The sequence below is a fragment of the Neolamprologus brichardi genome, chromosome 19 (assembly GCF_056152115.1).
Source record: "Neolamprologus brichardi isolate AB-2024 chromosome 19, ASM5615211v1, whole genome shotgun sequence".
In the NCBI taxonomy this organism is placed as follows: Eukaryota; Metazoa; Chordata; class Actinopteri; order Cichliformes; family Cichlidae; genus Neolamprologus; species Neolamprologus brichardi.
This window is the reverse complement of record NC_142122.1, coordinates 13,792,922-13,807,891: the sequence shown is the minus strand read 5'-3', so window position 1 is coordinate 13,807,891 and position 14,970 is coordinate 13,792,922. Positions and strand designations below refer to the sequence as shown.

The 14,970-nt window shown below is 40.7% G+C and overlaps 1 protein-coding gene across 1 annotated transcript in view; it reads left to right on the top strand.

Moving 5' to 3' along the window:
- dph6 (diphthamine biosynthesis 6) overlaps window positions 1–14,970 on the top strand; it is a 56,903-nt gene that overhangs the window by 22,480 nt on the left and 19,453 nt on the right. The window contains exons 6-12 of the mRNA XM_006798436.3: window positions 1,002–1,063; window positions 1,542–1,636; window positions 1,732–1,825; window positions 3,645–3,795; window positions 4,504–4,629; window positions 8,110–8,239; window positions 8,366–8,540. Coding sequence (XP_006798499.2) covers window positions 1,002–1,063; window positions 1,542–1,636; window positions 1,732–1,825; window positions 3,645–3,795; window positions 4,504–4,629; window positions 8,110–8,239; window positions 8,366–8,540 — 833 coding nt within the window. The remainder of the gene's footprint in view (window positions 1–1,001; window positions 1,064–1,541; window positions 1,637–1,731; window positions 1,826–3,644; window positions 3,796–4,503; window positions 4,630–8,109; window positions 8,240–8,365; window positions 8,541–14,970) is intronic.

Here is a 14,970-nt window from a genome sequence, read left to right as displayed (position 1 = left end):
GGCTTTCTTAAAATATAGCATTTTACATTCGTGTCCTGTTATGTTTTTATTGTTCTATTCTTTGTAGAGAGCATCTGGTACTCAAAGCTTTGTGTTTTGTTGGAACAGCAAAGAATGTGCAGCAGGAAATCATTGGCTGCACTTTCTTTGTGAAAGGAGTGACAGGGTGAGATGGAGTTCTGCTTAGTGCCCTCAGGAAAGAGCCTGTAGAGCACAAAATCAGGACTCAGTGTCACAAAGTAGTAAAACCCTGCAATTCTCAACAAGCTGAGTAAATTCCTCGCTGTTTTCAGCCTTTTATTCCTACTAATATGTAGATTGTTCCTAAATTAGAGCTATCAACGCACTAATCTTTCATTTAAGCTCAGGTCTGGATTTGGATATGTTATCAAAAGGGGAAGCGGGCTGCTGGTTGGATTTACTTGTTTTTGTGTCTGGGGACCGAGGGCCAGTCAGCCTGTATTTTAAAAGCGTGGCACCACTGGATATGCATACAAAACTCTCCACCACCCTTCTCTTCCCTTTCTTCTTTTCGCTCCCATTCCTGTGAGTCACTTCCATGCACCATTTCAGGGGAAGGGGAGGGGAAAGCCAAATAAACAAGATCTCTTTCCAGAGTTTATGTTCTCAAAGGGAACTTGTTGGGGTGGGGGTTGTGGGCGAAGGATTGGGAGGGGGGGGCGGGGGGGGGGGGGGGGGGGTCTGTGGCCAGCAACTGAAAACTGTTGCCCTTACCCGGAGAGATCTGTGTACACTACTTGCAAAGTCAAACAAATAGATCCAGGGCGCAGGTTTACATGTGTGTTTGTGTGACTGCCCGTAAACCTCCCTGCCTGTCATCTTCAATCACTGTGTTGTGTTCCTGATCCGACCGCGCTCTCTCTATCGTTCTCTGTCTGTGCATACGTTTGTCTGTTTGCAGTGGTGTTTGTGTTTGTATTTCTGTCTTTGTGTATAGCTTTGTGTACATTCATATGTGTCTCTTCCCACATGTGTGCCAGGCCTGGATCCAGAGAAGCACTTAGGAAAACCTCTGGCTGACATGGAGCCCTACTTGAAACAGGTAATTGGATGGCAGATACTCCACCACACTTTCAGCCTCTTATCTCCAGGACAGTACCTTATGTTCATTTCAAAGTTGGCTATGAAACAATATGAAATCATGTAGTTAAAATTATGTATTGTCTTGATGATTTTTAGTCTTGTCACTTTGCGCTGTGTGATTTATTGCGAGAAAATGTCATAGTCCGCCTGTTTACATTCTTGTACAATTACTGTTTTCACCACTGTTGCAATTAGTTTCATCTTTCTCTGAAGCTGGCAAAATGTTTTAACCATTCCATGCAATGGCTGTGGTACCAGTAGCAGCTGTTATAAAGATCCCTTTATTATTATTAATGATAATATGATTTATGATTTAATATAAATATATTTTTTCATTCAGCAATTTATACATTTTAAAATCCAATGTTCTATTGAAAATTTGGGATTGAATTGAGATTAAAAAATTATAAACTGAAAGTTTTTCTCTCCCTGAGTAGCTCTCCCAGAAGTATGGAGTCCATATATGTGGGGAAGGAGGTGAATATGAAACCTTCACCCTTGATTGTCCTCTCTTCAAAAAGAAGATCGTTATGTGAGTAAAGCATTATAAACTGTGTGTCTGACACTTTTGCAGCATGTGTGTTCTTTCCCCAAATATATATGGACGTTCATTGTGCGTTTGTGCAGTGATGCGGCGGAGACGGTGATCCACTCAGCAGATGCCTTTGCACCGGTTGGCTACCTGCGCTTCACTAAAATGCACACGGAGAACAAAGACACCGTGAGTCAAACTTCCATGAGTTATAACTTGTTTCGCAAATGAGATCAATGGCGTTCGATGCCGAATCGATAATTTTACAGGCAAAAGTTTGAGTCGCTTCGGGATTGATTGCTTTAAAACTGCTCTCAGGGCAAAACAAATACAAGAACAAAACCCTTTGGTGTCTGATAACTTTGTTGAGGAGAAACACAGCACTGCAGGGCAGGGTTCAGATCGACCTCCAGAGGGCCTCTCTCTTGCTCTGGCGCTCTCTCTCTTACACACTCTTGCTCTCGGTCTTTCCCTTCATCCCTCACTCTCTCTCCTCTAGCCCCACATGGCCTACTTTGACGTCTGCAATATTCACTGCAGCCTGAAACTAGGCCCAGCTTAATAAACATGTCTGCTCACATTAAGGCACTTTGCATTCAGGTAGCTGGCTAAGCGGACATAAGCAAGGGTTGTGGATGGGGGTGGGGGGGAGTAGAAATTGGCTTTTGGTAAATTAGAAGCTGCGGAGGGCCTCACAGGCTTGAAGATTTGCAAACATTTAACTTTGTCTGCAAGAGCGGACAACTTTAGAATCCTTAAATAATTCCCAGAAAGTTCTGATCGAGACATTGCCTTCATTTATGTTTATTTTAATTATGCTATTTTAAGTTGTGTAGTTCAATAAGAAACCTATTGGCTTATCGGTGTTCCTGCTGAAAGCAAATGCTCCTTGTGCAACGGTGCTGTGAGCTCAAAGTTCCACTGTGGGATTAACATGTCTCCAGGGTGGAGCATGTGATTTCCACGTGAGTTTCATTGTGGGTTTTTATGTGCAATAGAGTGCGTTTGTGTTTGTATTTATATATGTATGTAAGTATATCTTGATGCTGGATGGGGGGATGGGACTGTTATGGACAGAAAACATACCCCTGTCCCACATCTTCTGTGACCCTGGAGCCTCACTCCCTACAGCTATATAATTTTTAACTCCCCACACTCCAACCCCCAACACACAGACACATTCACAGCCTCTCAGAGCCCCTCTAGCCCCCCCTAGGTTGCTGGGGGAAGAGCACGGAGAACCAGGGCCTGCACGAGTGGGAGCGGAGGGGGCGGGGGCAACCAGGGGAGAACCTGCCCTGGTTCAGCCTTCTGAAGCTTTTCTCGTCAGGGTGACAGATCTGCGGTGACACCAGCACTAGAGGAAACCGCACCAAGCTCAGGGGGTGGGGATGGACCACCATCATTTGCCCTCCGTTAATGCTAGTCAAGCTATTTTTCATGCTGGCCAGGAGAGAGGGGCTGAAGTATAATTAATTTGATTATCATATTGCCTAATGCGGTTGACAGCCGATGAGGGGGGTGAATGAGTGTTGGGCATGGCGAGGGGGGCGTTGTGAAGATATGAAATATGTATTTAAATATGTGACGCCCCAGCAGGATTTGGCAGGTAATATGTATGCCTTAGAGAATGGTAATGATTTGTTATTTAAAGGAGTAGCAGAGTGCAGAGGGAAAGTATAAGTAAACAGATGAAATCCAGAACATGTCTCACCCATCCAGTCATGAGTTTTGACTGACAGCCAGCGTGATTGAATCTACAGTATCAGAAAACACCACTCCCTATTCGCCCGAACCACGAATATGTTAGCATGTTGTTTCATATTCATTCACCTTGAAGTTATGCGTGTCTGGGTCCTTGTCATGAAAGACTGACACACGCAGCCCACTTGGTGGGGTATTTGAAAAGATTGGCTAATTATACAGCGTTTTGTCTATCTTTGCAGAAGGCTCTGTGCTCTTTGCTGGGCATTTGGCCTGATTTATTCCCTGTGGTGCTTTATTGCAGGATGTGGTGGCGAGAGCTTTGCCCCATGGTAGTTGTCCTTGCCAAAATGCCATTGACAAGATGACTGAGGAGGTGGAATATGCTGATCAAGCCGAAGACAACCAGCACGAATTTTCATCAAACTGTGACCTTAGTTGTCAGTGGGGCCACGGTGAGATTCATTTATTGGGAGAATCGCATGCACTGATATGCATGCATGAGTCTATATTTATGTCTTGGTGTGCCACATGATATCTTTGTGTGGTGTATGCAGCCTGAATCTGTGTCATGTGGCCAGCATCTTAATGCTAGTATTTCTGAATGATTGTTTGACAAGACCTGTCATTTTGTGGCAGTCTCTGAATTAATAATTCCTCTGACATAAACCGTTTATGCACAGTTTGTCTCTTAAGCCAGCGGTCCCCAACCCCCGGGCCTCGTACTGGTACCGGTCCGTGAGTCGTTTGGTACCGGGCTGCGAGAGTTGAGGCTCAGGTGTGAAATGTATAGTTTTCAGGGTTTTTTATCGGTTTTCAGCGTTATTTTGTTATCGTTTTTATCGTTTACTCGGTTTTCCTTGGTCTTTTCACGTGTGTTATGAATAAATTTTCTTTTTTTCGGTACTGGTACTAGTTTTATTTTGTTATATTTATCCACAACACCTTAAAGGCCGGTCCATGAAAATATTGTCGGGCATAAACCGGTCCGTGGCGTAAAAAAGGTTGGAAACCGCTGTCTTAAGCAATATTTAAAATAGATATAAATGAATAAACAAACAGACTGATCTCTCATTTTGGGGTTTCTCAAAGTTATGAACAGAGAAAAAATACTTTAAAAAGTAAACTAACATTTTCTCTTCATCTCGTATCTCTTCATGCAGACGTCTCTCCATCTTGCTCTTTAAGAAGTTCCGGAGGTTATCAGTGGATCTGTGGCATCAATGGCCTGCAGAGCCAAGACTCTGGGATCCAGGGCCAGACATCGGCAGCTTTCATCCAGCTGCAAAGTAAGGGAAAGTATTAAAAGTGTTGAGCTCTCTGGAAAACCACAAGGGTCTGCTAGAAAATTCTTTTTTGCCTCCCTGAAATCGCAGAAGCACATAACACACAAAAGTAAACTATACTTGAATGAGTTATGTGTTCTTCAATCAAATAAAAATGACATCTTTGATATGGTCGAGGGGGGTAGAATATAATTCTTTTGTCCAGAGGTAATGTAAGCTGTTCAGTAAAAAACAAAAAAAATATGTCGGGCTTACTGTGCTGCACTGCTCACTTTACCCCCACCCTCCACACCCACCCACCAAAACAAAAAAATGAAAGAAAGAAAAAACAATGAAAAGAAACACATGGAGAGAATTTTGTCCCCTGAGTGTCTTTCTTTCTCCTCGCTGGGTTAGCTAAACACACACCAGGAGAAGTTGCAGAGTTTGACAAGTCATTCTTACTTAGAAGTGCTCGTCAAGGCAGCAGGCAAAGCATGTGTCAAAGACTCTGTCCATGACAAGAACAGGATCGCATGCTGGCCACCAAGCAAGGACAAGCATTGCAAATTAACGAAAACTAAAGCTTTTTAAACACACACACTGTGCAGACGTGTTGGGTGGGTTATCTTATTTTTTCCCTGCAGAAGTTTGAAAGTGTAGGCTTTTACAGTGTATCACAGTCTTTTTTTCTCCTTCTCTTTTTTTTGATGGGGAAAGAGGAGCGAAAGATGAAAAGCATATTTAATGTTTATCGTGGTGCTTGGCTGAACAGCCTTCACAGTGCAGAGACAATATTAAACAAGTTAATATTTAATGAACAACCTCTTTGTATGAGGGCGAAGTAGTCTGAGACGCTAGTGTCGGCAAAGGAAAAACAAACTTGAAGCTCTTTCAAATGATTGTAGCGAGAAAGGCTTTGCTTTGAGCCCTTGTGCCTGCGTTTGCATCCAAAGCCTACATCGTGTGTGCATACTGTGCTAGACTGCACTTTACAGAAGAGGTCCACCATTACCACTTTAAAGCAATAGATTTCAATGTCAGAAAACATTTCTAATCTATCCACCTTTTAAATACTAAAGTGACAGAATTAAAATGACATGAATATTGAGTAAGTATGCAGTAGGTGTAGCTTTATGCCGAATAGATTCAGAAAAGTAAAACAAAAAAATCTCAGGCTTGCAAATCTTGTTCAAACCTGTCCATTAACACTAGTGGATGCAGTTCAGGGTTGTGCTGTGTTGAAAGTGACACATTTATCACTAGGTTCAAATTAGTAAGGTTGTTGTTGTGTTTTTTATGTAGGATGGTTTAGGAGGCTCATTCATATGGCTGACATGTTTATTATTTATTGTCTGAAAGGAAATTTCTAGTCTTGCTGACTAGTTGTTGGAGACCAGGTGGCAACCATGTGCAGTCAATGCCTTTGAAATAATGGAGACCAGCTCTATTATGTCAAGACAACAACAAAACTGGGATAAAATGGTGATAAAGCAGTCTCCTATCAGTTTTCAACAGGGTCAAGATGGAAATTATATGCAATCTTTTTGCAATAATATGGCACACAGCATGCCACCCACCCAATCTTGGTCACTCACTGGGTCAGATTGGTAACATTTATAATTTATACATTTATAAACAAGCAAACAAGACACGTTTTGTAAGGGTTAATTCTTGTGTTATAAATTGCTGTGGACTGTGTGCCGTCCTGAGGGCTGACAGTCAGGTGGAGCGCAAGATTTTTTTCTCCGTGTTTTTTTTCCATATTTCTCCATTTAAATATGAGATATTAGATACTGTCAGAAACCAAGGTTTCCACGTGTAAATGAAAATATTGTTATTGTCCCAGATCCCTCCAGGTTTTTCCGCTGTGTGAAACTGAGTGGGAGCTGTGCACTGGGGCTGCTATCTCAGATCCTACAGTGAGAAAGTTTTGGTATGATTGTGTCTCTGAAGAAATGGGCCAATAGAAAGGAGAAGCCAAACTCCTGAGTGATAAGATCAACCCAAACCTAAACATCGTTCACTCTTTCGTTGACAGTTAGAACTTGTGGTTCATGATGCCATAAACATGTTACAGAGTCCAGTCATTTTCACATATTTATTAACTCTCAAAGTCTGCTGTTTATTTCAGTAAATATATGCTTCACTCCCTGTAAGCCCTGTGATGTGTTTAGAAAAAGAAATAAATAAAAAAGTGACATGCTGCAGGAAAGCAAAAAAAAAAAAGCCATCATCAAAGCGCACTGTTTTCTTAGGAATCTACTGTAGCTTTTTAATTCTTTAAACTGAAGCGATTTTCGGCTGTTGCCTTTTGACACTTACTTCATATTAAATATTAAAGTTAAGTTGCACCATTAAGTTATGTTCAGCTCTGCTCTCTTTCAGTAAACTCCTATTATTATCTTAGAGTAGGAATATACAAGGAGGCAACTTGAAACAGAGTGAGGACTGAGTAAAGATCAGCAGGACAGACAGTGCCAAAGTTGCACTCAGAGCTTTGAGCCATCCACAAGTGCCAATTATACACTTGTTCTGATAACATCTCTCCCACTGATTGCAAATAAATGAGCACCCCTATCAGCAATTATCGCAAACATATCAGTGGCAAAATAATGTGTTAAATTTAGTGCAATTTGCAGTAAACTACCAGCCACAAACCTTAGTAACTCATGTTTGTGTGTTTCATTATTTGATGGAGCAGAACTCATCAGTGCAGACTGACTTTAACCTTTGTCAGTCTGTTTGAGAATGATTGTAGTCAGTCTGAGTTAGACTGAGACAGGTTGTCTCCCACAAGTTGAACTGGTGACCAAAAGTGGTTTCCTATTGTCCTATTTTTACTCTAGTGGGACTGAGCTCTTGCAAACAAAAATCGTGTTTCTTGTAGGTTTATTTTTGTTTTTCAGCCTAATCATGACCTGCTTTACATGCATTGATATCTCTTTGGACCTCATATTAAGTATCCCAGTAAAAAGATACCAAATGTTCAATATTTGATCAAGACAACATCTCTTATCAGCTTAATTTGTCATGAAATAAGGAGGGAACAGGTCTCATATGACCATGAAACTGCTTGTCAGTCAATCGCGTAAATACTTCCTATAATGGATTATGTGTAAAAATGGCTGAAATTCCCAAACAGTTAATGAAAAAGTTTTGGTAAACCTCTGAAACATATTTATCATTTGCTGTAGAATTCACTGTGGTGGTGTAATAAGAGAACATTAAAAATATCCATAAAATAAAAAAAAAAATCTCATTTTCATTCTGTCCAGAAACTTAATGACCTCACTGTAATGGTGCTTAGCGAGACACTTTCATTTGCCACAGACCTTTGCATTTGGATTTTATTTGGACTGTACTGTACTGTTGTTTTATTGTATGTTGCACACAAAAGCCTTTTGTAAAAATGCATATTTTAACCAAGCAGTAATAATGTTAGGCTAGTGTAATTTATTTATAATATATTATTATCACTTCCAATGTATTTACTGTCTATAGGGGAGTTGGACAGCAGGGTCTGGAAGATGAAGGACATTGTTCTGGTTCACCTGTACGTAAAAAACATGGAAGATTTTGTTGAACTCAATGCAGTCTATAAGAAACACTTTGACATCAACCCTCCAGCCAGGTAAGTGTAAAACACCTTCAGTATTTACGCTGCTCAAACCTGCATTTACAGCTCATTCTTATTCTGTGTTTATTTTATTTCTTTTTAGTACAGCAATCATCCAGTTTTCTTCTTGTTTTTGTGTAGGGTGTGTGTCCAGGTGCCTCTACCTGCTGGCCAGCTGCTGCAGATGGACTGTCTCCTCCATGACTGGACCGAGCCCCTGGCAGAGGGCTGCTTCAATCAGAGAGAAGCTCTGCACGTCCAGAGCCTGTCCCACTGGGCCCCAGCCAACATCGGACCCTACAGCCAGGCCCTCAGAGTAAGTCTAGAAAAATATCCCCCAAAAGGGAAACTATTTCTTCTATTTACTTATTAATAAGTATTTACATTTCAGCCCTGTTATTCACAGAAATTATTGGTTTCCAAATGATAAAGTAAGTTTTTGGCTTGGACCAAGCAAAAAATAGGAAACATTACTGTATAAAAGTAAGCATTAGATTAAAGAAGGATAATCAAGGATTAATCTGATGATTGACAAACCTTCCTGGTGATTCGTATGCTTTGTAATTGTGCGCTCTTGAAAGGCAATTAAAATTGTGCTTGTTCGTCTCTTTTGTCTTTTGTTTATATAGAGATGCACGTGTGCGTATGCATGTGATTGTTCTGTATGACTTGTGTTGTGTATACATGTAAATATGTATCTCTTTCATAGTGGGGAGTGCATATTCATTTTTGCACTTGTTTGTAAAGTTAAAACTCAAATTTCTTTCATATTGTTTCAAACCCAGAAAGAATCTAGAATTCAAAGGGAGAGAAAAGGAAGTGTGGGCTGTGGTTGCACGGTTGGCTTGGTGTTGTGTTTACCCAGTGTGTATTATATAGGATTACACTTGTCAAGGTACTGTCAACAAGGATAGTGTCCATCTCCTCCACACCGTCCTTGATGTTGCAGCCAAATCCGTCTATGAGTGAGAACATGTGTGGATTAGCCATTCATTCAGAGCTTGACGGCATATCTCTCCAGTGTGTCACCGAAGTTCAGTTTGGAGTCCTGAGATGCAACCTACAGAGTCAGGTTTGCTTTTAACATGCCAGCAGTGTTTGATTTCCTCAATGGAGTCTCATCGAGACATGAAATTGAAGTCAGCTGTGTGCATGCGATGTTGCCTCTGGAAAGCAATCTAATCTTTCATTCCTCTAATGATCGTTCATATCCAAAGCAATTTGAGAAAACAATGAGAGGAGTTTGTTCAGAGCTGTGCGCGGAGCTTCGTACGACCCCTGCGTGGTCTCTCAATGTGTCTACTCCTCCTCCACGCTACAATGGCTTAATTTGATCAAAAATGTATGAACATCTCTTCAGTACAGATAGGGAGTTTTACATATTGATACAATTACCCCCTTGCTGTGAGCAAGCATGCAGTCCCACCCCTCCTCTCACCAGCACCATGGTGATGCCATCTTAATGACACTTTTTTTCTTGGTGAGTGTTGGCAACAGGGACAGGGCGAGAACAGCGACCAAAGAGCTCTTGTGTGAGAAACCTTCTCATACATTCCAATCCACGGAAATGAATTAGTGAATAAAAGAGGGATTTAACAATACAAAGGGATTGGAAGTTTGGGGGAATGAATATCAGAATATTAGATCATAATCATGACCAGAGAATCCAGTCAGCTATGGGAAGCTCAGCTATTTTTAAGATAATGATGTTAATGAGTTGAACCTAGGGAAAAAATGGAAACAATTGGAAAAATAAAAAAGGTTTCTGTTACCTTTGTTTAACAATTATAGTAAGTATATATAGTATATATATACTATATATATAGTAATGCTAACCATGTGAATCTAGGGTAGTCAGTCAGGGCTCTAAACTCATCAATGTCCAGCTGTACTGGGATCAATTTATTCTTTTGACAAATGTCCACTGGTTTGAAAGACAGCACATGGCTGCTGACAGAACGCTCTGCCCCTGCAGGACTTAATTACAGTAGGTCTCCACATTGAGGCTTGGTAGTGGTGGAGGTATAGGGAATGGCATTATGGATTGGCATTTGATGGATGCTGGACCTTCAAATTCTATTCGTCTATTCATCTGTCTGCTCAGCTTGTCATGTCTCTCTGCTTCAGCTTTCTGAAATGGCAGGCTGACTGAACGCCAGCTTGGCCTGGTAAGCTGACAGATTTAGATGTGACTTGATTTAAAGAATTAGTTAACCTTTATAATGTCAAAGCTGGGGGCCTCTTGAGGGCCTGTTGGTGTATTGTATGTTGATATATAATATGGCATCAGTTTGGGTTAAAGCCGCAGGCCATAAAGAAAAAAAAAACACTAATTTAATTTATGCCCTTTTTTTAAAAATAATGTTTCATGTTGTTTCATACCTGACAGACATGTGTTTACAAGTTTATTTAACTGTGATATGAACTGTAGAGTAATCTTATCGTGTTATTAGTGAGTGTAGCTGTATCAAAGTTCTTCTCTTTAATTGTTTTGTTTTGCTGTCTTGTTTGTCAGGGATCTAATGAAAATTTAGCTGTCATTTGTTTTAGACGCAATTTACATCATCTAATTAAGATATAAGAAATTTCAGTCTTTTACTACAGCAATCAATTCATTAAGACAAAGGATGTTTCTCAGTTGGAAAATATCAAAACAAATTTTCTCATTACAACGAAAGCCGAGTAATGGAATGCTTTTATGAAAGCTTTTAGGCAATTCTTTTGGAGTGACATAAAAGAAGCAGGAGGCGGGGGAAGGAGCATAAGTCTGTTTTTAGTTGGCTATGTTCCATGTTTTACACAGAAATGTATTACTAATAATAATAGATTACGCTTATTAGTTGCCAGATGGATCAAATTGGTCTATCATTCACTAAAGTCAGAGTTAGCAACAGGGGTCTCTTACTTGCAAGATCTATTTAAATTAATGCTGCCCGTTCAGTCACATTCACTTCTGAGCAACATTTACTGCAGCACGTACGATACCCAAACCATGTCTGAACAGACAAACTATCAGCTGGATGGTTGTTAAACATCTCTTCTTTCCAGTTAAGGTAAGTGGCTCACCCCTGGGATATTTGCTGGGACATTATTCTCACTGATCAGATTCGGCGAGGTACGTTTGGGGAGTTGACTGCGCTAGCCTCAGGTTGCTGGTGAGCACTAACCCCTTGCCTCATTCCCCTAATTGTGAGTGACAGTCAATATTGTAGAAGATTGTCATGCACAAGCCCACGATAGGATTTGCATTGGATTTTGAAAATTGTCAAAGTGGACCGTGAGGCATCAGGAGGGAAGTGAATCTGACGCTGCCAATTAGTATCAAAGGGAGGAGTGTGTTGAGGCAGGCGGTAGAATTTGAATAATCTTCTTACAGGAGCATGAATGTCTAAAAACAAAGAGCTGAACTTTGTTTGGCCCTTTTGATGAAGAGCTAAGAGGTCAGGCTGAGTCAAAGTCAGGCTGAGTCAAAGTCAGACTGGGCCACCCGTGCTGGACAAAAGAGAAAATTGCTCTGCTTGTTTAAAGCTTCAGTTTAATTGCATTGAATACAAGTTAAATAACAAACATTGCTTTAAGTCTGTTTAACATAATTGACATTGTAGATGGAGAGGAAACACAATATGAAAGAACTCTGAATGAAATGTGACAAATATTTCCAAACACAACTGAAAATAGACTTTGTGGTTTCACGGTAAGCAGCTGAAAACTGCTGACACACAATAAACAAAAATATGCGTGTATGTTCTTTGCAGCTTCAACAGAAATTTAACAGTAGATAAATGTACACAAATAAGTAAATAAAGACAAATGGTAAAAAATGTGGGTACGTTTTATGGGTCTCACTCTGAATTTTTCACTCGTGTAAAGGAGCCGGCATGCAAAATTCAGCAGGCCCCTACCACATCAAATATGCCCCCACCTACCGAAACTTCCTCAGCCTACATCCAGAGACTACATCTACCTCAATTACCACAGAAGAGTAATTAGCCAAAAACCAGTGTGTGTGCACGCATCTGCGTTCAGGGAGGTATTCATGCAGCACGAACAGATTAATTAGGACATTTAACTTCATTTCTAATACAACAAAATTAATCCCATAAAAAATGAGGGATCTCGGAGGAGGTGCCTGTCAGCATCTGACGCTTTTCCCCTGTTTGCCATAATCTATTAAAACCTTGCTTTTATCTCACCTCTCCCCTGTCATACTTTATGGATTTTTTCATAAACATGGCCCATACTTCATAAATGTCTCAATTTTCTAGTCTATTAACATTACTTCAAAAGCGCTTGATAAAAGAGGAGGGCATGCGTGAAATAATGCACCAATAATATGAAAACGCTGGAGGCTAGAACAGTAGGGGCGGCTCTCCAGCTTGAATGCTCAGACAATGCAAGGGATGTTATCAACTTTAATAAAAGAACAAATGATCACTTCCAACTAAGGAGGAGGGAAGATGAACTGGGGAGGGGGAAAACGGGTTGGGCCAGGAGGGGAACAGTTGTCGAGTAATTGAGTCGATGAAAAATGAGGTCTTGAAGGCTCAGTGGTTTCAGCAGTCGTGAGATTGAAGGCTAGTTGAAGCTGCGGTGTTCTTTAGCGCATGTAGTTACTTGCTCCTAAGTTGCAGAAGAGGATGTTAACACAGATTTGTTTGTTTTTTTTTCTTTTTATTTCACTGAGAATAAGCACAGGGAGAATAGGCTGCTTGTTTCCTTTCCTGAATTATGTGCAATGAATTGAACCTTTGTCTTTCTAGTCTGAAAGGTTTTAACTGACAGTCAAGCTTCACCTCAGAGCGTTTCCCAAACAATCATTGATTCAGTCCCTGTCTCTATGCATCACCCGAGTCTGTCTATGTAGGCTTTAGTTATCCTACCCTAACACCAGGGTCAACTGTCTCCACTTGAATTGGACACACACAAAACACAATGATCAAACCCGGTAAGACCTTACCACAGTGGCATGTCGGCTGTATGCCCTGAGGCCGAGTCTTACAAGGACACACACAGACACACACACACCTGTGTGCTCTTTGCGATAGGCTCTGTCTGAGTGACAAGGTAAACTGGTTTGGTCATTAAAAAAAGTCACAGCTGACTCAATGTAATACACTCATGATTGACAGGATAGGTACACGGCAGTCATGCTAAACTCAGCAAGATGCAAATATATATATATATATATATATATATATATATATATGCAAAGGCAAGCAAAATAAACACCCGAGCGTACACGCATCATCTCAAACCATCAGTAAATGTACACCTAACAAATGTTGTCAAATATTTACTTGCATACAAACAACATATACACATAATCTCTCCTATATTACAGAAACAGGACTTCCTTTGCCTCCCCAAATATAATCCTGAGAAATATGTCCGCTTTAAAATATCGCTCATAGTTTCGTCTAGGGACCGTGCTGGAGCTACTAAATGTACATTTTTGCCTCTAAATGTCTACACTTATATGTGACAGGTCAAAGGAGATTACCTTTTTAATCTGATGAAGAGGCAGTTTTATGTGAAGCGCTACACAGCAGCAAGGGTAATTATATTCTTTCCAGCCCTACCCTCCCTGGCCCTTGTCCCCCCTTTCTCTCCTGCTGTGATTGTGTGGAAGCTGACCTACCGCGGCAGTAGTCATTTCCAGAAGGCATGACGTTCTTTGCTACATTATCCTATGCTGCTGCTGCTGCAGCACTATGTGGGTACAGGCTGGTATCAGCTTGTACCAGGCGAGGACAGGGGAAGGACTGGATCTGTCAGAATACATCGGCTCTCATGCGGTCGCATTTGCCGGCGCTGTGCCTCTGCTTCGGCCCCTGCCACACTCCCACTCATTAATGGGCCCAGCCATGACAACTGATCCTAATTGCCTTTGAACAGCTCTTCATGTATTATTGGTGCCTGACTGCCTTGGTCCATGTCAACAAGCCATGGGAAGCAGGGACAGCATTGCCACAGTTATCGTCTCTCTTTTTTCCCCCTTATATATGTACATAGTATACAGACAAGGATGCCAATATATTAATATAAGTATTTACACATTGTGTAAGTGTGTCTTTACACACAATTAAATATTAAAACTACAAAGACCTTGATTCCCTCAAGAAATTGAGTTATGTCTCTAGTGGATAGCATCTACAAAAGTCAGTCATCTTTGCAGTTTTACAAATAAGTAAACTTCCATTTGTTAAAAAAAAATTTCATATATATATATACATGTGTGTGTATGTATAACATTTGGGGGTTTGTATGTAGGGAATGCACTAGAATATTTAATGATATGTAGATTAATGTAATCAGTTGTGGTGTATGAATATGATTACACTTGATAAATAGTCGTCTCTGCTTTTTAATTTGAGAGAACCACATGGTATGTGTGTGTGTGTGTTTGTCTTTTTGCTATTTCTGTATGTGTTTGTGTGTGTATGTGAATGCATCCTTGTTTGCTTCTCACTTTGTCACTGCTGATGAGCAGTGGAGGGGTGAATGGTTCAGAGACATCAAGAAGGCATCTGAAAAGCGTCATGTAAAGATCCCACCACCGCAGACATCTGCCAAGACACTCGCGGTATTACAATTGCAATCACAAACACTCAGTCAAAACACATCAATTATTTGTAGTCCCATGTGTGAATTATTACCCCATATCCAACTATTTACTTCGCATTTCACCCATCTATTTGAATACAGAAAAAGGAGAGGTGGGATGGCTTAGCTTTTTATTTGTGGAA